Genomic DNA, 25,518 nt, shown 5'->3' with positions numbered 1-25,518 from the left:
GAACTTTTTCCATTATTTTTATGAGTAGAATAGGTTATGAAAATCCCAGGAGAATTTCATGATACACCTGAATATAGGCCTATTTATAAAATTACAAATCTCCAAAACTACAATATCAATCTCATTGAAATTTAGATATGCTGTAATAGTATACCTGAAATTGTGTTAAGTGAAAATTAGATGAAAAATATTGTTGAAGATTTGACAAAACAAGTTTCTTTGGAATTTATTAAAGAAATTTGTGTTTTGAGAGATGACAATGTAGGTTATTTTTGTAAAACATGTTTTTTTGCATAAAAAATTTAAAAAATTAGTACAATAGGTTGCATGAAAAATGAATTCAGTTTTTTTAATGTTGATCCTTACAGATTTTACACAGTTAGACGAACGTTTTGTAAGCAAGAGTGTAGACAATAAGTTTTGAGGGGGCAGTTTTCCCCTCCAGAAGGTACATGTGAATTACATTTGAAAGGTTGAACATTAAATGTTCCTATTAACACTGACAAATGTGTTAGTATTTTGCCATAGGTTGCTGCCAAAATTGAGTGTTCCTATTCAATTGATATGACAAATGTATAGTGCTAACTACTCTTTGCAAAAAAATGTTCACCTGTTCCTACAAGAAATGCAGCTCAAGTTTTGAAATAACAATCTAGTTTATAATAAATTTGAGAAAATTATGTGATAAAAATAGTTTGATAGCTGAATATTGATTTGGCGTAATTATTGATATCTGATTATTGACAGATGTGTAGATGAAAATTTAGATGAAGAGATTAGGCCTACTGTTTGTCTGGCTTACTGTAGCCCAAACATGAGAAAATTTGACTGGTGAGAAAGAAGTCTGAATCCACCTTCATTAGAGACTGCAATGATGGATACAAAGATAGCATTTGCTCCTGGGGAAAACAATACCCCATTATGTAAGATGGCTGATAAGTTTGCTCAAAGTATTTGTTTTTTGAGATCACATGGCAGCACATTGGTAAATGTTCGAAAAGGATGAGTTACCAAACTTTGTATAAATATCTTTTGAAGTGTTTTGACCATAATATTGCTAAAGACACTACAGCGTTATTTTAGATAATGTCTAAAGAAGCAATTGGTAAAATGGTAGAATGGTTTAGTATTTCTGTTTATTTAAGAAAAAAGTTTGTAATTTGAATGCCAAAAATCTACTTAATGACTATATAAATTGGCTAATACATGTGAATCCTTGTTTTAATTTTCTTGTTTCTAAGAGAGGTTTTTCAGTATTTTAGTCTGATAAAACAAACAAAGTCATGGCGAAGATGAAACAATTAAGCCCTCCAACTTTTTTCAGATGTTTTCTGCTGCTGAATTTATGAGATCTGAATTGTTGGTAATTTTACTTAAAGTACTAACTTTTAAGTTAGTTATGTTGCTTTTTAATACAAAGGAAATTATCACATTTCATTATTGATCGTTCTGCAAATATTACAGATAAAAATGGATATTAGCTATCATTCATCAATTTAGAGATGCTAAAAAATGAATAAATTACAGTACTAATGATTCCTTTAACTACTCAATTTTTTCTAATAAACAAAGGAAACTTACATAAATAGTAATCATACAACAAATATTACCTTTGTTGTAATTTCACCATCATTTACATTTGCCTCCTCCTCCATTCGATTATAATTATCATCATCTTCATAATCATCATGAATTAAATCTTGTGGCTCAATTTTGACATATATTTTCTCAACAAGCTCCTGGAAATTCAGCAAGATATATTTTAAAACAGATATTCTAATATAATTAACAATAATTTTATTAAAACAATGGTACTGACCTTCCTTAAATGAAAAAAAAAAATTATTAAAAAGTTAAAACTACATTAGCATATCACTATTTTAATCAAATTTTAGTTAATGTTCTAACATCATTATCTTGTATCTACAACATAAGAACAAAATCAATAAAGTCAAAATAAAGTTAATTTAAAATTTTATGTAGTATAAGTATTTACTACATAAAAAAACTATCTCACCCTCAAATATGGAAAAGCATAATGCTTTCACCAACCACCAATATACATAACATGTAGCAAGCTCTTATCTCATATCTACAAAGAATGTATGAAGGAAATTAAATAAAGCAATGGGAAATTTTTATTTCCCTACCAATCATATCTGTTGCAACCATGTTCTCTTATTCATTCACAGTATTCTGCCATTAGAGCAGGTCCTGTCAAGGCTGCTGCTCTCCACCTTGTTCTATCTTCTGCTAACCTCTGTTTAAGGCTGTTTTCCCTTCTTATACAATATCCTAACCAGTTCCTTTTCCTACATTCAATCATGTTTAGCATTTTCCTGTTCTCTCCAGTTCTCCTTAATACTTCTTCATTTGTTACATGGTCTTGCCAGACCATGTAACAAATGAAGTTTTTCTGTTTAGCCTCTGGAACCACCATAAGAGATTTCTTCAGAGAATGAATGAGGATGATATGTATGAATGTGAATGAAGTGTAGTCTTGTACAGCCTCAGGTCAACTACTCCTGAGAAGTGTGATTAATTGAAACCAAACCACCAAAGAACACCAGTATCCACAATCTAGTATTCAAATCCATATAAAACTACTACTACTACTATTACTAGGATTTGAATCTTAGAACTCTCAACTTCGAAATCAGCTGATTTGCGATGATGAGTTAACCACTAGAACAGCCCGGTGGGTAATCCTGTGACCTGATATCAATCTGTGCCACAGCCACATTTCAAAAGGCTCAATCCATTTTCTGTCTGCCTTTCTCATCGGCTGTGTTTCAGCTTGATAGAGCATCACACTTCAAATAAAACATTTCATTAATCTCATCTTTAATGATAACTTGCTTACTTCTTGATTTAATTTCTACCGTGCAAGTCAGGTAATCAGTTATAAAGCTCCCTAAGTACTGAAATTTCTTCACCTGTTGTAAAACTTCCTTTTCCTATCTTAATCTCAATCCTCTCCTCTTTTCTACCCAATACCAAAAATTTTGCCTTCTTTTCAGTGATACTCATACCCTGATTTTCACAAGCTTCATTTAAATTATCAAGCATTTCATTTAGTTTAATTGGGCCACCAAGTCATCTGCAAAACATTCTATTCCTCTTTCTGTTATCTATTCTTCATATAATATATATTCTTCATATTTCTGCTATATATTCTTCACTTGATAGGGATTAAGCGTGAGAATTATCACATGTATTTTCAATAGATGCTGTTGCTTCCTGGTTTGTTGGAAGAAGGGAATTGTAAAATGGTTGTTTAACCTTTTCCCATCACAAAGATCCGCGGTTGATTAGCGCTCCACGAAAATATGTTGGTATCTGATTGCCTCCCTTCATAGTCTTAAGCTACCCTCTTGTGAAAAAAATTTCAAAAAATTACAGTATATTAAAGAGATTTAACAGATTTTGATTAAAAAAACCGTTATGATTGGATATTTTTTATGCCTGTAACAAAAAAAAAATTGAAACAGTACCAAAAATTACGATAATTTAATTGCAGAATTTTTTTTTGTGCATTTCTACCGTGTTTTTTATTAGCAAATTTTTTTTTTTTGCTTTGTGGTTATGAAACATAGTTTGCTGATTTAAAAAATAATACTGTCAAGCAAATCGGTTGAAAATTGGGCAAAATATGATGAAAAACCCATGTCATAAATCACAGATTAGTAAACATATGTTAGTATAAATGAAAGTAGATTCAGATAACTACATTTTATAAAAATTCCCACCACTCAAAAGGCTATTCAGATTGACATAAAACCATGTTTACTGTATACTCTTATTCATTACGAATCGATATGTGTTACATGTTTACCGATATCATTTGTCAGAAAAGATATTTATAGACCTCAAGTAAAAGTGACGTATTTATGTATTTTACGTATTTCTTTTTTTTTGTGTGCCGTATATCATGTGTTTCAATACATCGATATGTTGCTAGTAAGATAAGCTATTTTTGTAAATAATAAATAAATCCATAACCCTCATAGCAATTATAATACACAAGTCACACACACACACAAAGCACATTTCTGAGAAAAAAATGGTCATATTCTTTCTAGTCTTAAATAAAACATTTTACATCATATAAACGTCATTCGAATTGTGCAATAAAACTGATTCCTTTGTGAATATAAAACAAAATAACCGACCTGGTAAGGTCTTTGAAAAGGTTCTGTACCTTTGTATAAATGAGAGGTTAACCTCATGAGGCTTACTGATAAAACCAGTACGGACTGATAGAACCAGTACAGGCTTTATCCCAGAAAAGGTACTGATGACACCACACTGTGTGTGATGAGTGTGGTGACAACCTGTCAAATGGAATATGTCCTGGAAATTTTCCTAGACATTTCAGGTGTGTTTAACAATTTGTAGTGGCCCTCGGACACTTTTCAACTGCAAAAAAGAGAATGCACTACGAGTAAATTGCAGGTAATGCAAAGTTACTTCAGTGATCAGGATGTGCTCTTCCACAAGGGCAGCCATGAGGTAGGCAAGACGCTGTCCAAGGAGTGTCCCCAGGGCAGCATGTTGGAACCTTGTTGTGGGTGGTGGAGTTTGATTCTCTTCTGTGGATGAGATTGCCCAATGGGTGTCACATCATGGCTTGTACTGATGATGGGCTCCTGCTGGTTGAAGGATGCTTGCGGAGGGAGGTTGAAGCCACTCAGGCTTACAGAATACGAGCTGTGGTGACATGAACTTAGTTCATGACACCTCTCTCAGATGAAGACCACTGTGATGCTCCTCAAAGGCCATTTGACAGTGAGGCAGCAGATTTGTATTTTATGGCAGGCCAGTACATAAAATACGTTCAGGCTCAAGAGTATCTCAGGATGTTTCAACAAGCACCTGAAGCCCCACAAGTATCGAATTCAACAAGCACCTTCAATTCATCATGGAGAAGGTCTGCAGTGCCTTCTCCACTATAGGTATTCAGTGTGTGGTCAATCCTGATTAGAGTCTTAATTTTAAGACCATGAGTATCCTGTATAAGGATGTTTGCGAGGCAACTATGTTACATGCGGCACCTGTTTGGACAGATAGGCTAAAGTTTAAAGGCTACTGTGACATATTTTTGAGGGCTCAATGTCTTATACTTTTAACGGTAGCAGGTGGCTACCCCACGATTTCACGGGAGCCAATCTTGGTGATTGCAGGTGTGAAACCAATAGACTTGATTGCATCAAAGTGGGAACAGCATCATGTTGCCAAGAAGGTAGGTAAACTTCTGACAAAGTTCGGGAAATTGAACATGGTAACACTTTGTGGCAGGCCAGATGGAATGAGGAGGGTGGACGTTAACACATGGTTTCTTTGCTGATATTGTTAGTTTCCAGGGCGCCTCTTGGGTACACCCGAATAAGATCATGGCCCAATATCTTTCTGGACATTGTGCTTTCCAGGACAGGCTGCAGAGGTTTAACCTGGTGGACTCAGGAATGTCTCCACAATGCGGACAACTGAATGATGTACATCATGTTCTGTATGCTTGTTCAAGTATGAGTTGATGCACATGGCGACTATCTGTTGGCTTGATATTATCAGGTCATGTTGGATCTCCGTGTCAATTGGTGAAACCAGGTCGAATGGATAATAGTTGATAATTTCATAACTATTTGGCAAAAGAAAGGACTGGCGAGAGGATTTAGGATGCTGCCTGGGCTTTCCTGCGTTCTTCTTCTGTTTTTTTTTTAGATGCTGAGTTTTTGTTGTTGGTTTATTTTATTGTAATTGCTTGCTGAACTCACTCAATTACCTTCAAGCAGGTAGTGAGTGGATTTCAGTTTGAGACTAATGTCATATGTGTTTTGTTTTTAGCTTTGTTGTTTTTTAGGAATGTTGTTTGAAACTGTTGACAGAAGTAGTGTTAATAGGTGGGAATTGAAATTTCACAAATGTAAAGCTGGTAAAGCAACAATTGGGGACACACCCCAGAGCAGAAAACCAGTTTCTGTGACTGACAAGAAACATCGAAAGGAGGTGGACAATTTGCTTCAAAGTGACTGGCAAATCACCTAACAATGCAAATGTGAGTAGGCCATATTATTGAGCAACTAGATTATGCTTTTCAATATTGTGACCAGGGATGGGAGTTAGATACATCATTACGACCTCGAAGAAAAAAGGCAAAGAATGAAATACAGATATTGCAAATCTCAAAAAAATTCAAAACTCAAGCTTCAGCAAAGAAATTCCTTTTGACGGTGTTTTGGGATGCCAAACACGTTTATGTGGCTGAGTATCTGGAACATGAGATGACTGTACTCTTAACGGTACAATGAGATGTTAAGACACCTCAGACGAAAAGTATGTTACATTTGAAAGACCAACATGCCCATAATCTTGCAACATGACAATGTCCAACCTCACACACCACAAAAGCCACTACACAGGCGCTTCAAAAGCTGAAGTTTGAGCCTATTCCGCATCCGCCATACTCAGCAGATTTGGCTCTGCGTGAATTCCACTTCTTTCCTCATCTAAAGAGGGATCTCAAAGGTAATCATTACACCAACAATGAAGAGGTGAAGGAAGCTGTGGCCACTTGGATCTGAGAAAGATCATCAGAAATTTTCAGTCACAGAATGCAAAAACTTGTTACACTTGGGAAAAGTGTATCAATGTAAAGGGGAATTATATTAGTTACATGAAAAGAAATATTTTTCTTTTAATGGAAAAAGGGAAACAGAGAGAAGGGAAGAAAAGAAGAAGGGTAGAAGGGAAAAAGGGAAGAAAAGGGTACAGGGAAAAGTTAAATTTTGTGAAGTTTTGTAATGTTCAGTTTTTCAAACTTTCATTTGTGTTTTTATTTAATATATATATATACACTCAAATCTAGCAATGAAGTAGTGTATTTCTTTTCCCGTTTTCCTTTAAAAAATTGCAATAGCATTGAATAATGTAAACCTGTTACTACAGAAATCTAATCTACTGTTGTCATTTTCTCCAAGACAACAACTTCCACAGTAGATCAGAATCATCTACAACTGTGTCTAGTCATCTTCAGAGATTTCATTGTATTTAAGTGCCAATGCTACACTATTTAACGAATAAACCATGAGAACTTATGTCAGTTATAATGCCATTTAATACAAAGGAAATTACTGCATGTTATTATTGTTGGTTCTTTAGATATTATAGATGAAAATGGAAATTAGTTATCCATCAATTTAGAGATAATAAAAAATAAATAAATTTTTCACAATAATATTGATTCCTGTAACTGCTCAATTGTTTTTTTATGGAAAAAGAACAGTTATATAAATAATAATCATACAACAAAGATTACCTTTGTTGAAATTTCACCATCATTTACATTTGCCACCTCCTCCATTCCATCATACTTGTCATCTTCTTTATAATCATCATAGATTAAATCTTGTGGTTCAATTTTGACATATATTTTCTCAACAACATCCTGGAAATTCAGTAAAAGGTTATCTTGAAAACTAATAATGATAACTTATTGATAAACTGATAATATAATTAACAATAATTTCACTAAAAATAATGGTACACCTACTATAATTGGAAAAAAAAACTATTATAAATTAATATAAATTATTTAATTTAACAAAATAGCATGTTAAAGATTATTAAAAAATTAAGACTCTTTCAACCATACACACTGATATTTAATGTACTGTAAAGAAAATTTTCTAATAAGAGCACAAAGTAAAGTTGACACAAGAATTTCTAATTTAAAAAAAATTTCAGCAACAAGAATATATAAAAAAATATCCTCACCTTTAAATCTCAAATGCGTATGTCACCAATCTCCAATACAAACATATTTCAAGCTTTTATCTCATGCTTACAAAGAATTTTAAAGGGAAAGTAAAACAGTAAAGGGAAATTTTTATTTCCCTTCCAATGAAATGCCTGTTGCAACACTGACTCCTCTTATAAACAACAAAATTATCTTTTGTTAGATGTATAGTTTTAATTACATGTTTTTGGCTGTGTTTCAATTTAAAATCAGTTCTCCTTTATTTGATTCCACAAATAAAAGATCTAAGATGTAATAAATGTTCTTATTTACTACAGACAAAATGAGTAACTTATCGTAGAATACAGCAGCAATACAGGAGACAGTTGTTTGAGTGGAAGTAAGAGCTACAAATGGATTAATTACTTTAGATAACAAAAAAATTCTTCCTGTGATGAACAATGGAAAAGTAGACTTTGCGCTTCAAAGAATAATAACAATATTGAAGCAGTTCAACATAATTAAAAAATTAAACTTGATGAAGTTGCAACTGAGTTATTACTGAATTGAGTTGTGGCTCAGTATTTTAAATTATTGATAATTCATTAGATTTTTTAAGAGAGTATGATCACAGATTTCAATATCAACTGACAGAAATTAAGAAACAAAGAGAATCATCATTTGAAAATTTCCCAGAAGCTTTTGAAATGTTTTGAATCTGAAGGATACTCTCTTAAGAAACAGAACAGACAATAAGAGATAAAAAAATTGAAAACCCAGGCCTCAGAAATCTCCAGGAAAATGATGATGAATAAATATTTCATATTCTAGAATATGAAAAGTCCACTTTTTATTCATTCACCCTAAAGTTACAACATTGAATACTGAAAACAAGTATGAGTTAATGTGACTCCTGGAGACAATAATCAAATCAAAAATGTGTGACAAACTTTCTAAAAGTGTAATTTTGCTTCAGGATAACACTTAACTCGACCTTATAAGCCCAACAAGATAGTACTTTGCTTTTAAGCAAAGGATGGTCTAGGAGATTTAAGATCTAGACCATCCACTGGAGTCTGATCTGGCTACAAATAATTTAAATTTTTTTTCTCACTGAAAGAAAGATTACTAGGAAATAATTTTTTCTGATGATATCTTATAAGCAATGCAAAACTGGTATGTCAGACCAAAATGTTTCTTCCATGAAGGAATTTGTAACCTTGTAAAATGATGAACTAAGAAAATAGAAGTAGGAGGGGATGATATTGAAAAATAAGGATATTTCAGTTACCTAAGATCAAATAAAAATAATGGGTTTTTAAACTTTAATCTTTGAATTACCATAATAATAGCACATTACTTTACACTTATTTTATGAATGAAAGATCAGTGGTGTAATATGTTTACAATCGTTGATAAGATTCTACATGTTAATTGTATATGATAATGTAATGCCTGGAATAAAAAGATTTTATAAAAAAAAATAACAAAAACTAGAAACAGTCTAAAATATAAACAAAAAACTTACAACTAATATCACAGCTAAAAATTTTCTTGAAATAATTTAAACTTAATATCACACCCGTAAACATAGAATTAAAATAAGCTAAATTAAATTAACTAAAAGTAAATACAATTTAACAAAGTTCGAGAGGGATGTAAAGGGCTTTTCTCAGAAAACATAAAGACTATAAACTAACATAAAAACTAAAATATTAAAAATGAAATAAAACTTAACTAATAATATTACTTTAAAACAAAAAAAAAACTTACAACTAGTATCACAGTCAGAATCTTAGTAGTATGATACAATTATTTAAAAGAAACATATAAATAAAAACAAAAAATCAGATATGTGGGCACCACATAACTTCCTTGTATATCTGTAATTTAATAAGTATTAAATTACAGATATACATCTTTTTTTTTAAATGAAATGTATATAAAATTTTATTTCATTAATAACTTCTGATATTTTTCATTATGCCGATGTCATCATCATTATTAAATTTATTTATCATAAATTTTTTTTATGTTCAAGTCTTGAATTTCCTGATGTTTGTGAGATATATCTATTAGCACTGTCAAGTATCAGGGATGTAAAGAGGTAAGTTTGTCAAGGGAATTTGCACCATCATCATACTGTGATGGGAAGAGGCTTTATGGTAATTGTTCCAATCTGCCTTTTCAGCAATCCATCTCCATGGACTTTTCTCCTTGTAATCAACACCAAAAGCTATAATAATAATTTGCCATGAAGGTAGTCACAAGCAGACCAATTAGGATGAAGTAAATTCAGTGAGCATAAGGAGAGGTTGATGTTTGACAGTGTACCAGAAGATGAGGATATGAATGTGTATGATCCATCATTCAGTAGACAAAGGTCCAAGTCTTGTCTCACTCTGTTTATCATATTTCCTCTAGAAGAGCAGAAATATGAGCGCCCCAGGAAATATGGTGGGCATTGAAGTCTTATACCATTAATGACAATGGGATTTGCGTGAGGAGATTTGACATTTCTACAGCACTGAACTCAGTTCGATGAGAAATATAAAATGCAGATACGCAATTTAAAGGGGATTGGGATTTTTACAGTAACAGCAGGAATGAAGATAGCTAGTGGTATCCTTGTAGCCACATGAAAATAGCAACACTACCACTCTCTCTACTGTCTACAAGACAGTCTTATCTCTCACAGATATAGCCTCTGAATGTTACTGCACCTTGTTGTAATAGATGAGTTTGTTGGAAACACATTATTAATGGTTCATGTGCATGCATCAACACTAAACATCTTCAATGCGGGACCGAAGAACTCTAATATTCCACTGAATAATGCTCATAAAGAAAGGTAGTTACATACAGAAATACAGATAAATATATGAAAGAATTACTTATAGATGACCGATTTTCTTTTTCAAATTTTTTGTTTTAAAAAACTCCGATGCTCTGGAGTAGGGAGATGCCTCTACTATATATCATTGAGTGTATGTGGTGTTGGAGTGTGAAATTTCGATAAATGGGAAGTTGCAGACGACATCCCAGAAGAGGTGGTTGTGTAGGCTCCCTAACAGGGAGCTTATTTAGTGGCTTTATATTTACTCCTGTACACAAAAGTAAAACTTTAGGAACAGAAAATTTCAGAGGGATCGAACTGTTGGTTTCACTGGTTGCAATTATCGACTTTTTATTAATTTTAGTAACCTCTAAAATTAATAAAGCCTCTTTAGTGGCAGCCTCTTTTAGTGGCTGTACATGAAGTGATCAGATAAAATTTGCATAAGATATTTTAACTTGCTGCAGAATTTGCATTGCTGGTCACCTGCATTTAAAGGAGCTTTGCTAGATGTCACAGTGGGAAAAGAGATATCAGGTTTAACCAAGTTACAAAAGTTGATTAATTTTTTATATTCTCTTCATACAGCTGGAAAAGATATTTTCAGCTTTGTAAAGATTCTGAGAATTGCCTTTTCTTTAAAAGCGGGGCAATCTTGGAAGCGAACTGTATGTGATCCACTGTAGTTCACACATTTCTCATTTTCTTGGCAGAATGTCACTGTTGCTTTCCTTAGCACATCGAGCACAGATCACTATTTTGAGCAAGACATTATAGTGTGACCATACCCTCAGTATGAAACATCGCCAAGGGTTGGGTATGCATTGGTCATACTCGAACTGATAGATAATCTACTTTTCTCTGGTGGTACTGGAAGGTTAAATGTCAAAATAAGGGAGGGTGTAGGTTCTTCCATTCCGCTCTGCCATTTCATTACACACTTTACTTGTACAATATCTTGGGGAATGAAGCTCATTAGCTATTTCAGTGACATTCATATCTAATGGATCTCTGCAAAAACTTACTCTCTGGCTCGTATATATAGTTTTGTGGCATTCTGCACTTATATTTATACCACCCATATTAGTCAGATGTAACAGAGATCGACTCCGCTCGTCATTATATGTTTTGATCAGAATCAATCCATCTCATAACTTCTTAATGTTCTTAGGGGAACATTAGGAAAGGTGAGAGCTTATTAAGCAAGTCACCTTCCTGATTATTTCAGAAAACAATGAATCAGATATTTTTGTATTTACGACTTAATGCATCAGGATTTAATGCACTCTCTTCTGCCAGACTATTATCCTCATAAGACAATTCTGAACGAGGCCTCTTCACAAGACTAAATTTGGTGGTTTTTTCAGATGGACCACCGCCATCATATGATTTATTTGTGGACTAGAAAGTAACTATGGTTCCATGAGTACCGCCGATGTAATGGACCACTCCAGCAGAGAGCATGCATTTGGTGCTACAACTAAATACAACTTTGTTCATCCAGGTGCACAGAGGAGATCATTCGAGACTCACTATGTAGAGCCATTCACCCAACGGCATGATAGTTTCCACCTTACGTTATGGTTGTGTTTCGTAAGATGTTGCAAGACCATCAAGTGTAAGTGAAAGTAGTGCAGAATTTTGTTGTGTAAGGGGGCATATGTTGTAATTTGTGTATTGTTCTTGGTGTAGTGTATAGTGTAAAGTGTTCTGCCCAGTGTAGTGGGAAGAAAAACTGCAGAGGCAAGGGCCATGGGAATGCCAACCCCAAAGTTTCAAAAAATGTACACCATTTAAAAATCACATGTAAATTTTACAGAAATGGCCTGAAATATTTTACCAACGAAGGCGTTATACAGTAGGAATTAGTGGAGTATTTCAAAATGCATAGCGATAGAATCATTGTAATAAGGATAAAATCAAAACCTAAACCGACAACGATTGTTAACGTCTATATGCCTACAAGCGCCCATGATGATGATGAGGTAGAGTGTGTATACGAAGAGATTGATGAAGCAATTAAACACGTAAAAGGAGATGAAAATTTAATAATAGTTGGAGATTGGAATGCAAGCATTGGAAAAGGCAAGGAAGGAAATATAGTGGGTGAATACGGGCTGGGCAAAAGGAATGAAAGAGGGGACCGACTTATAGAATTTTGCACGAAGTATAATTTAGTAATTGCCAACACCCAATTTAAAAATCATAATAGAAGAATATACACTTGGAAAAAGCCAGGTGATACTGGAAGGTATCAGATAGATTATATCATGGTTAAGCAAAGATTTAGAAATCAACTCGTTGACTGCAAAACTTACCCTGGAGCAGACATTGATAGCGACCATAATTTGGTGATAATGAAATGTAGATTGGGGTTTAAAAACCTGAAGAAAAGGTGTCAGATGAATCTTTGGAATTTAGAGAAGCTTGAGGAAGAGGAGGTAAAGAAGATTTTTGAGGAGGACATCGCAAGAGGTCTGAGTAAAAAAGATAAGGTAGAAAATGTAGAAGAAGAATGGGAGAATGTTAAAAAGGAAATTCTTAAATCAGCAGAAGCAAACTTAGGCGGAATAAAGAGAACCGGTAGAAAACCTTGGGTTTCAGACGATATATTGCAGCTGATGGATGAACGTAGAAAATATAAGAATGCTAGTGATGAAGAAAGTAAAAGGAACTATCAGAAATTAAGAAATGCTATAAACAGGAAGTGCAAACTGGCGAAAGAAGAGTGGATTAAAGAAAAGTGTTCAGAAGTGGAAAGAGAAATGAACATTGGTAAAATAGACGGAGCATACAGGAAAGTTAAGGAAAATTTTGGGGTACATAAATTAAAATCTAATAATGTGTTAAACAAAGATGGTACACCAATATATAATACGAAAGGTAAAGTCGATAGATGGGTGGAATATATTGAAGAGTTATACGGAGGAAATGAATTAGAAAATGGTGTTATAGAGGAAGAAGAGGAAGTTGAGGAGGATGAAATGGGAGAAACAATACTGAGATCTGAATTTAAGAGAGCATTAAAAGATTTAAATGGCAGAAAGGCTCCTGGAATAGACGGAATACCTGTAGAATTACTGCGCAGTGCAGGTGAGGAAGCGATTGATAGATTATACAAACTGGTTGTGTAATATTTATGAAAATGGGGAATTTCCATCAGACTTCAAAAAAAAGTGTTATAGTTATGATACCAAAGAAAGCAGGGGCAGAAAAATGTGAAGAATACAGAACAATTAGTTTAACTAGTCATGCATCAAAAATCTTAACTAGAATTTTATACAGAAGAATTGAGAGGAGAGTGGAAGAAGTGTTAAGAGAAGACCAATTTGGTTTCAGGAAAAGTAGAGGGAGAAGGGAAGCAATTTTAGGCCTCAGATTAATAGTAGAAGGAAGATTAAAGAAAAACAAACCAACATACTTGGCGTTTATAGACCTAGAAAAGGCTTTCGATAACGTAGACTGGAATAAAATGTTCAGCATTTTAAAAAAATTAGGGTTCAAATACAGAGATAGAAGAACATAAGAAAGAAGCCCTAATAAGAAAGGGAGTCCAACAAGGATGTTCCCTATCTCCGTTACTTTTTAATCTTTACATGGAACTAGCAGTTAATGATGTTAAAGAACAATTTAGATTCGGAGTAACAGTAAAAGGTGAAAAGATAAAGATGCTACGATTTGCTGATGATATAGTAATTCTAGCCGAGAGTAAAAAGGATTTAGAAGAAACAATGAACGGCATAGATGAAGTCCTACGCAAGAACTATCGCATGAAAATAAACAAGAACAAAACAAAAGTAATGAAATGTAGTAGAAATAACAAAGATGGACTGCTGAATGTGAAAATAGGAGGAGAAAAGATTATGGAGGTAGAAGAATTTTGTTATTTGGGAAGTAAAATTACTAAAGATGGACGAAGCAGGAGCGATATAAAATGCCGAATAGCACAAGCTAAACGAGCCTTCAGTAAGAAATATAATTTGTTTACATCAAAAATTAATTTAAATGTCAGGAAAAGATTTTTGAAAGTGTATGTTTGGAGTGTCGCTTTATATGAAAGTGAAACTTGGACAATCGGAGTATCTGAGAAGAAAAGATTAGAAGCTTTTGAAATGTGGTGCTATAGGAGAATGTTAAAAATCAGATGGGTGGATAAAGTGACAAATGAAGAGGTATTGCGGAAAATAGATGAAGAAAGAAGCATTTGGAAAAATATAGTTAAAAGAAGAGACAGACTTATAGGCCACATACTAAGGCATCCTGGAATAGTCGCTTTAATATTGGAAGGACAGGTAGAAGGGAAAAATTGTGTAGGCAGGCCACGTTTGGAGTATGTAAAACAAATTGTAGGGGATGTAGGATGTAGAGGGTATACTGAAATGAAACGACTAGCACTAGATAGGGAATCTTGGAGAGCTGCATCAAACCAGTCAAATGACTGAAGACAAAAAAAAAAAAAAAGGCCTGACTCAAAAATTTCAAATTCTTAATAAAACAAATTATAGAAAATTCTATACAAAAAAATTGTGATTTCCAATTAAGGATTATTAGTAGCAACATCAGCCTTTATCTTAAAAGTTCTATGTCAAATTCATGACAGGCTTAATATATTTCATTCAAATCACAAACAATGTACAGACTTTGTGAAGAAGAGCATGGCCTACATAAAGACCAATTTATAAAATTTTATGGCACAAAAATCTCCAAAGCTACTAATCCATTTCATTGAAATTTAGTTATGCTAAAGTAGTGTATCTTAAGTTGTGCATGTGAAGATTTGATTTAACAAAAAGAAAATCTTTCTTAGAGTATGCAAAAACAGTGCTGTATTATTTGTGGCTACTGTTTGAAAATTCAACAGTGAGTTCCAAAATGCATCCGTGTAAAACTATAATATAAAACCAATTAATAATTAATGAAAATCTGACACCAATTGAATCTGAAAACAAACAGTCCAACTTAATAAATAAATTCATATAAGCAGTACCTATAGAAGATAAATTACTACAGTTTCTGCCAAAAGTCTGACTGTACGCTAAAGTCAAGGAGCTACTTTTGTTAATGTTGAGGTTTGTTCACAAATGAGTAAAAGTGAAATGTACATTGGCCTCAGACGCATTAAGAAATTAGGTTTGTTTATTACTGGTAAATTTGTTGCTCCAACAAAAAAGAACATAAAGCAAAAAATGAAATCAGGCATTTACTTACAGCTTGGCCCCTTATAATCAATTTTACATTTTTGTAAGATAAACTCATTAATTTTTCATAATATTTTTTTGTATAAAATTATTTGGATATTACTCAAGATAATTGTTTTCTGGCTGCGAATTGTTAATTTTTGATTGAAATGTCCTATCTATATCAAGAATATTTTGAAATACCAAATTACAATTTGTTTTCTGTCAGTTGTCAACAATGCAGGAAGGCTGGATATGGAATTTGTGAGTATATTTGGCAAGGGCAAATGGAAATAGTTTTTTGAATAAAACAAGTCGTTAACAGTAAATCTGATTAGTGTTTTATGGAATCAGTGTACTATACGCATTTATTATAAATCATCTAGTATAGTTTTTGGACCAATTTACTATACTGTTGAAAAAAGGTATTTGACATGTCAAAAAGTCATTGTTGTTGGTGATATGAACATAGATTTATTTGACAAAACAGAATCACACCTTTTAAATTTTGAAAGAGAAAAGCTTGTCATACGGCTTACCAGTTTGTGAATTTTCTGTAAATGGTGGGACTACAAATGGTATAGTATTTAATAAACTTTGCAAAAGAAATTTTGTTTTCGCAATTCCTACTTCAGTTACTATTTACCCATAGCTGTACCTTTGAGTATGTTGAAAATTTAGGTAGGGCTGAGGAATGAGAAATGGCTGAAGTTCATATTAGAAGTATTGAATAAATTAGACCAGTAGTAGGATGTTGTTTGTAATGAAACCTGTCTTACACCTAGTGATGAAGCAGAGACTTCAATTTGTTCAAATTGTCACACAAGGCCGATTACAATAAAAATATATGATACTGTACCCTACAAGAGTCATTGAACTCCTAACTCCCAATATTATCGCTTGTTGTCTGCCCCAATTATTTCATACACAACAAAATCAATATTTAATAGATGCCAATGCAATTCATAGTTGTAATTTTATACTTCTTGCAATCAGCGAGTATTGAGTTTACACTTCAGCATGCTTATGTATTTTTTTATGTATGGCAAAAATTGCCATAACCATGCTGAAGTGTAAACTCAAGGCCTATAAGAGGTGCTCACGATGGGGTTCTTATTACCAAAACAATTTTAGAACACCTTTCTGACAAACATGGAAATAGCCAGCAAAGAGTATCCTATTAAAATTCTAGTCAATGTACAAACACAAATTCTGACAAAAGTAGACAAGGAGCTCTACCGTAATTCCATCCAAACCAGGTTAATTCATTGCTACCAGAACTGCAAATTATCTGATTTACCTCTGCCACTGTAATCATGTTAGGAAAACAGAATCTTTTTTCATCCAAAATACTACTTCATTATAAAAGATAGTATTCAATGTTCATTAACTTAATTATTATTTCTATTTAAAATGTCTGCCAAAAAAGAAAAAAACAATTAATAAATTAAACTGAAAAAAAACCCAAGATTAAAGTTGTTAAACATTCTATCTGTGGTCTGTCCAAAAAGAAGTTAGCAGCAAAACAATACGGTTAAACTCAAAATTTTAAAAGAAAAGAAAGATTTTGAAAAAAATAAGTGGTTGGCTATAAAATGTCTGTCACCAAAACAATGGTTGTGAAAGTGAATATTTCAGTGAACATTGTAAAGAGGAGTATTTGCAACAACTGCTGTTAAAATAAAAAAAATATAAGGATATTTATGTTGTTGAAACAGGTTTAATTTATTCAGTGTTGCATACTATGTCATTGACATGCAAAAGTTCTATGCAACATTCATTCTTATGGGACAAAAAAGATAAAGTGATGTTATGTACAATGCTGTAGAGGGAAAAGAATTATCATTAATAAAAAAACAAAACCTTCTACCAGGAACATTTTAAAAATATAAATGTTACTGAAGTAAAGTTAAAAAGATACACAAATTTAAAGTTTTTACTGGCTAATGCAACTTGTAAATCATAACCACTAGATTTCAGCATAATCCAATCACTTAAGCTTCAACAAAAATCTTATAGAACACCTACTCTGATAGCACTTACCAATGCAGTAGAAAAAATGTAGATCAACTGATTAAAAATGACATGTAATTGAATATAAGAATAGAACAGTATACATAATAATAGAGCAGAAAAAAGTACAACTATACATTACCTTAAAAAGAAAATACAAATATCAAAATTGAAGTGAGTTGATAGATACAAATCAGCAGATAAGTATTAACATCAATATGAAATGGAAATGAAGATGACTGGAAGAAAGAAATTCTGGAAATGCTTGCCAATGCTTCCATTCGAAAGAAGCAGAAGAACCTCAAAAGAAGAAGCTGAAAAAATACCCTGTTCCCTTACATGAACTGAAAATTATACTAACAAATTTAAACAATTCAGTTGTAATACAAGGAAAAATAAGACTGTTGATTTACTGCATGAAATTCAAACTGTTTTATAAAGAAAATGATTAACTAGAACATATAAACAAGCTGGCAGTCTTCATTGCTTGAACACTACAATAAGCATGAAATGGTTACTGTTAAAAAATACAATTTTTATTTTAAGATTATTCTCTAAAGAATCTATTTAAGTATTACATTTATTTTATTAAACAATTTTATTCAAATTTATTTTAAAGAATTATCTGTATTATGTGTATTATTATCTGTATTATCATATTGTGTGTATTTTTTATAAAATGCTTTACATACTTTCTTCTGTATAATTGGATAAATTAAAATTCCACTTACCAACAATTTAAAAAATATATATCCTTGTACTTTCAGAGCTGTTACTCCATCATCAGGAATTTCCCATAAGAAGTTAATTCAAATTCAAATGTATAATCATATTTAAATTAAAAATTGTGATGTTCATAATAGTCGGTCGTCAAGAAATAAAATTAATTTGTACGTCAATAAGACTGTAACGTCATGTCTGTAAGATGTTTACTACTATTATTAAATAGAGTTAATATTAAAAGAAACAGTGCCAACCTATTAATAATTAATTATTATATAATTTGTTTATAAAGGATATCATTATCGAATTTGACCACTTCATTCATTAATTAATTATTATTCAAATATATATGAAATTTTTCTAAAATACTGGTTTTATAATAATTATTAGTGTATTCTGATATTTTAATATATTTATTAGGGTTATAATAATTATGTCCAGTTTCTAAAATGTGTTTAGCGAAAATAGATTTTTCTTTATTATTTTTAATAATACAATTAATTAATATGTTCTTTAATTCTTATGGGGAATGAACAATTTGTCATTCATTATAATTTATACTGTATTCAATTTTATCGTATTCAATTATATTACTATTCATTAGCTTTATTTTTTCCTTTGTGTATTTTATTCCTTATTCTGATGTATAATTTATTTATTAATTTAGTATCATATCCGTTATTTAAAGCTATATATTTATTTAATATTTTTAATTTCATTATTCAATTTATATTATCATATTTCATTTAAGTATTTTAACGCTCTATAAATTAATGAATTAAAGATTGCCATTTTCTGACTCCAAGAATGAAAAGATTTAAAATATATTATAGCATTCTATTTGGTTGGCTTTCTATAAATGTCTATATAGATTTTATTAGCGATAAAATTTTTGTTAAATTTTATGTCCAGGTAATCAATGATATTATTTTCTCTGTTTAAAGTGAATTTAATATTATTATTTCAAGAATTCATTTCTTTGATTATTTTATTTCCTTCATTGTTAAATTGTTGGTTATATATTATAAAGATGTAATCCACATACCTTTTATATAAAATGAGGGCCTGAGAAGCAAAGGGGTCCAAGTGATTTTTTTTTGACAAATGAATCTGAGCAGTGCAACCTAAACTAGAAACATAGGAAAGTTTAGCTGTAAAGAGATCCAAGTGATTTGCCTGTTCAGTGATGCTTTCTGGTGGCAATGGATATAACTACTCACTAGAAACAAACATCTGTTGAGTGCAAAGGGGTACAAGTGACACTTGGATCCCTCTGCCTGTAAATAAAAAACTACTACCAGAATTGTTAGATTCACGTCAGTTGTGGACATACAATTTGGGAGAGCACAACTTAAGCAACAAAACAGCTACAATGTTCATGTGGCCAGAGTGTGTGGGATCTAGAAGCTCACAAGAGATTATGTCTTTTCTTTTAAAATATATAAAAGCACTTCCTTTTTCTGTTAAACACTTGGACGCTTTCAGTGACAACGCTGGAGGCCAAAACAAAAACAAAAACATTGTGAAATTTTGGTGTTTCATTGTCAGCAACATCCAAATAGAAACAGTAGACCACAAGTTCTTAGTAAGTGGACATTCATTTCTCGAATGTGATCAAGATTTTGCTCTTATTGAGAAATGCAAGAAGAATAGCTCTTTTGTTTTTGTACCTCAGGATTGGTTTACTCTTGTGTCAAAGGCTAGCCGAAAATTTACCGTTACTGAAATGAGCCAGGAAGATTTTAAATCTATTGATGAAATGTTCAAGCACATGAAAGGTAAAACTGTAAAAGGCATAAGGAAAATGCAATGGCTCCACTTTGAAAAGACATCTCCTCTTACCCTTTACTACAAAGAAACAGCAAATGATGACTTGCCTTTCGACAACCTATCCTTGAAGCAGACAACTGGCCGACCGCCAATGACAGTAGTTCAGCTCAAACCTTTGTATGAAGGTCCAATCAACCCAAATACAAGGACCCGATAGGGCCCTTGATACTAGTTACCCTTCATACCACCTATTCATCACGAGTACTACAGGAGCTTGCCTCATGGAGCATCAGAGTTGTAACTCAACCTGCAGGAGATGACACAGATGATGGTGAAGAGGATGCAGAGGATGAAGATTATGATGATGGTGTGCTTGATTCAGACTATTAGGAGGCTCAATTAACCTGAATGTCTAACAATATATATATGGTACTTAAGTTATTACAATGACTTTTGCTTACTGTCTTATTAAAGCTTTTTATACTTGACTAAGTGTTTTTATTATTAAAACCATATTAAAGGCAAAGAGGTCCAAGTAACTTTTTAGCAGCAATAATACTTTGAGACATGTAGTCTTCATTAAATTTCATAATATTTATACATAAAAACAACTAGACATATCTAGATTCCAAAAATAAATTGGTAAACAGCAAAAGATTATCCCAGAATTTATTATAAACAAGTAACTTTAGACTAGTTTTTCTCAAAATGTAAGAAACGTCACTTGAACCCCTTTGCTTTTCAGGCCCTCAAATATTTTTTTATATAAAATAATTTGATGCTTATTAATTGAACTGGATGTCAGTGTTAGTGCATTCTAAAGATGAGCATAGTTCATTCATAAAGATATCGGCTAAAATAGCAGAAAGTGGAGATCCCATACTTAGACCCTTTTCTTGTTTATAATATTTATTATTAAATTTAAAACATTTGTATTTAATACATAATTCTAATAGATTTGTTATTTCATAAATTATATTTTTATCTATTTTTAATTCATTTAGAGTATTATTAATTATATTTATGGTTTTATTAGTGTCGATGTTTGTGTACATATCTTTTATACCCAATGTTATAAATTTGGTTGTATAAATTATATTTATATCATTGATCATATTTATTAATTCGTAACTATTCTTTAAACTGTATATATTCTCAGTTTTAATATATTCTTTTAATTTATTAGATAAAAATTTACTTTACTGATATGTAGGAGTATTAACATAATTTATAAGGGGTCTTATGGGCATGTTTTCTTTATGTATTTTAGGTAGTGCTTTTAATATTGGAGAATTAGTATTAGTTATTTTAAAATATTTTTTGGTGTATTCATCCTTGATTAAGTATTTATTTTCTTTAATATAAGATATTTCTTTTTTGATTTTATTAGTTTGATCCTTTATTTCTGAAAATTTATTGTCTTTTATAAATTTGGTTATTTTATCTAAATACACATTATTATTAATGATAACTGGATTGTTAGTTTTGTCTGATTAGACTATAAATGCATTATTATTTTTTAACTTGTTTTTTATATTTTTGTAAATGTATTATAGTTTTTATTAGAATATTTACTATTGATATCCAAGCTTTTATTATTTTTAATACCATCAATTGCATTAATGAAATTATTTCTTTATTTTTATTATCTGTTATCAATTTTAAATAGATTATTTTCTTCACCAATAATTGTGTTTTTGACAATTTTATTTTTATTTAAGGCTGGTAGGTTAAACTTAAACAAGTGTTTAATAATATTAATCTCTTCATTATTGAAATCAATGTCTATAGTGTTTAGTATATCTTCACCAAATGTGTGCTCATGATTAGTTAGTTATATTCCTTGATATTATGTTATGTTTTGTCTGATTATTTATTAAATTATTTATTTTATTGTTCAATTCAATATATTTAATATTCATCATCAATCTGTTAATTTTAAAATCTATTATTTTAGTAAGTTTGCAAAAAATGACACTACCCTTGAATATTAGGTCTGATGTAATGTGTACATCAGACCTACATTTTTATTATTTTAAGATATACTGATTTCATTTTAATAAATAATAAATTAAATCTATACTTCCTTCTGTTTTTACAGCATTACAAATGTATTACCTAGATTGCTGGTGACTATTTTATTAATCATTAATAAAACCTACTAACTGTAGTTCTATTTCATTATTTTCCTTTAACACATCGCAATAGTCTTGAATAATATAAAGCTATTATACTAACAATAACTTTATATTGATTATACTAATAAATTTTACAGTTGTCATTTTCTCCAAGGTAACCCCCATAGCAGACCAAAATAATCTACAACTAAAGCCAGTCATCTAAGAGATTTCATTGTATTTAACTGCCAATGATACTATTTAACTAACAGTATTAAAAGTTGAACCATATCAATTTATGTCAGTTATGTTGCCATATAATAAAAAGAAAATTATCGGACTTCATTATTAATTGTTCTGTAAATATTATAGATAAAAATGGAAATAAGCTGTCCATCAATTTAAAGATGCTAAAAGATGAATAAATTACAATACTACCATACCTATAATTACTTAATTTTTTTTACAGAAAAAGGAAACATTATAAATAGTAATCATGCAACAAACATTACCTTAGTTGAAATTTCACTGTCATATTCCTTTCCCACATCTTCCATTCCATCATAATTATTATCACCATCACCATCTTTATAATCATCAAGAATTAAATCTTGTGGCTCAATTTTTACATATATTTTCTCAACAAGCCCCTGCAAATTCTGTAAAAAAGATCACATATAACTGATATTCTAGTATAATTAACAATAATTTCACAAAAAACAATGGTACCGAACCACCTTAATTGAAAAAAAAATCTTTATTATAAATTAATACAGATTGTTTAACTTAAAAAAGGCTAAAAATTAATAATTAAAAAAAGCTAAAAATTAAAACTACATTAGGACATCATTTTATTAATTTTTTTAGTTTTTAGTTAACAAAATGTTTAGTTTTTTAGCTATCATCATTATTTTGTTTCTTGTTTGAATTGTACAAACTTTGATATTTAACGCACAGTAAAGAAAATTGACTAATTATAGCACACAGTAAAGTTTACACAAGAACTTCTTTATTTAAAGAAAAAAAATACATAAAATTATCTAACCCTCAAATCTCAAAAGCTTAACACTTTCACAAACCACTGATACTTATAACATGTTGCAGGCTTTTATATCTCACATACAAAGAATGTATAAGGGAAAGTAAAAAAGAAATGGGAAATCTGTGTTTTCCTCCCAATCATGTCTATTGTAACTCTGACTGTTCTCTTACAAACTATAAAATTATATCATTAGTTTACTGAACTATTGTTTTATTTAGCTATTTGTGGTTGTGATAAAGTCAATTTAAAATCAGTGCTCCTGTATCTGATTCCACAAAGAAGAAATCTAAAAATAAATGTTCACAATTCACAAAGTGTGGAATGAGCAATGCTTATTCATAGAATATAGCAGTAAACAAAAAGAGTTGTTTGAGTGGAAGCAAGAGCTACAAATGGACTGAAGAAGGATTTCTTCTATGATGAACAATCGAAAAGTAAGCTTTGCCCTTCCAAAAAATAATATCAACTGACCGACATAAAGAGAATTACAAAAATTTCCCAGAAGCTTTTAAAATTTTATGAAAATGAAGGAGACACATTTAAGATACAGATAATAACCACTGAGGTGACATGGATCTACCACTATGAACATGAGAGTAAGCGACAAAAATTCAAAAACCCAACCTTCAGAAATCTCCAGTAAAGTTGATGATGATACTCTGGAATATGAAAAGTCCCTTTTTATACAACAGGGAACAGTTCATGCTATTTAACATTGCATAGTGAAACAACTGTTAGCTAATGTGATTCCTTAAGACAAGAATCAAATTCAAAATGTGTAGCAAACATTAAAATTATTTAATTTTGTTTCAGGATAACACTTCAATTTTTTTTAAATTAAAGTAAAGGTATTATTTTTAAATCCAAAGGGTAACATACATTGAAAAATTTGACGTGATTTGTGAAAATACTGCACTGTGAAGAAGATAATAAATTATCTATTTGATAATGATTTTTTCTGAAAATTCTTTTTACAACTACTTTAATTTCATCAGTTACTATAACTTTCATGTCATGTAATTTTTGTATGATGTGTATTGACAACATTACCAAACAAATGAGACAAGTCTGCATCATACTGATTGATATGCAAAGCAAAAGTGCTGTGTAAAAAACAACCACAACATTAAATGCAGTATTACCAGTGGGTGCACAAATTAATACCTTAATACTGTCCAGGTCTGAGCCAGAAATAACACTACTGGCTCTCTGAAAGATTATTATATATAAGTTGAATTTCAAAAGTTGTTAATCTGTTCTGCTTATACTTTGAAAAATTGCATCTATCAAAACACTTTTCCCAACTCATAACATATTAATAAGTGGAGAAATTCCAAGGTCATGGAAAGAAACCAGAACTATTTTGATCTGGAAGCCTAATACTGTGCATTAACCCGAAGCCTATAGACCGATTTCACTGAATAACAATATATACAAACTGCTAGAAAGAATGATAGCTAAACGAATTCTTGATGATGTAGTAGCAAACAGTGGTTTTCACGAAAACTAATACGGTTTTCATTAAAGGAGATTGACAACTGATGCGGCAAATTTTATTATTGAAAGGGCAGACCAGGCTGTTGCCAGAACACGGAGGACCAGGTGAATACCTGTGTTGGTTACATTAGATGTAAAGAACGCTTTTGGCTTCCTTCAATGGGAGTCTATTTTTGCATTCATCAGAGATAAAAGAATATGAGGCTCTTTGCAAAGACTGATCCAGAATTACCTATCCAAACTATATGACAGGGGATAGGACAATAAAATTCAAAGTCAGATGTGGTCCGGAGAAACCGTGTTGGGTTCCACAATGTGGAATACGGTATGTGATGGGTTACCCAGCACAGACTTCCCGGTAGGAGCTACAGTATTAGCTTATGCTGATGATATTGCTATACTGCTTACAGAGAGAACTTGGAATGAAGTAAATAGGATTGCAGGAGAGACAGTGTTGAAAATCCAAGACTGGATGAGAGACAAAGGTCTTTGTCTGCATCCAGAGAAAACGTCCTTGTTGCTCATGACAGGTAGGAGAATTCTGAATATTAAGCTACAAGTGAACAGGCTCCAGGTGGAAGTTCAGAATGCGGTTAAATATCTCGGGA

The 25,518-nt window shown here is 31.5% G+C and overlaps 1 protein-coding gene across 11 annotated transcripts in view; it reads right to left on the bottom strand.

Moving 5' to 3' along the window:
• LOC142325044 (uncharacterized) overlaps window positions 1-25,518 on the bottom strand; it is a 65,676-nt gene that overhangs the window by 21,161 nt on the left and 18,997 nt on the right. For 10 of the 11 annotated variants that reach the window (XR_012756472.1, XM_075366323.1, XM_075366317.1 and 7 more), the window contains exons 4-6: window positions 22,884-23,030; window positions 7,316-7,444; window positions 1,611-1,739 (exon numbers count right to left, since the gene is read on the bottom strand). Coding sequence is in view for 10 of the 11 variants with exons in the window: in XM_075366323.1 (XP_075222438.1) it covers window positions 1,611-1,739; window positions 7,316-7,444; window positions 22,884-23,030 (405 nt within the window). In the remaining variant the exon portion in view is untranslated. The remainder of the gene's footprint in view (window positions 1-1,610; window positions 1,740-7,315; window positions 7,445-22,883; window positions 23,031-25,518) is intronic. The other variant, XM_075366320.1, reaches the window with a different exon arrangement.

The sequence above is a fragment of the Lycorma delicatula genome, chromosome 5 (genome assembly GCF_047948215.1).
Source record: "Lycorma delicatula isolate Av1 chromosome 5, ASM4794821v1, whole genome shotgun sequence".
In the NCBI taxonomy this organism is placed as follows: Eukaryota; Metazoa; Arthropoda; class Insecta; order Hemiptera; family Fulgoridae; genus Lycorma; species Lycorma delicatula.
Note: the sequence above shows the minus strand (reverse complement) of the source record. Positions and strands in the feature narration are given on the sequence as shown.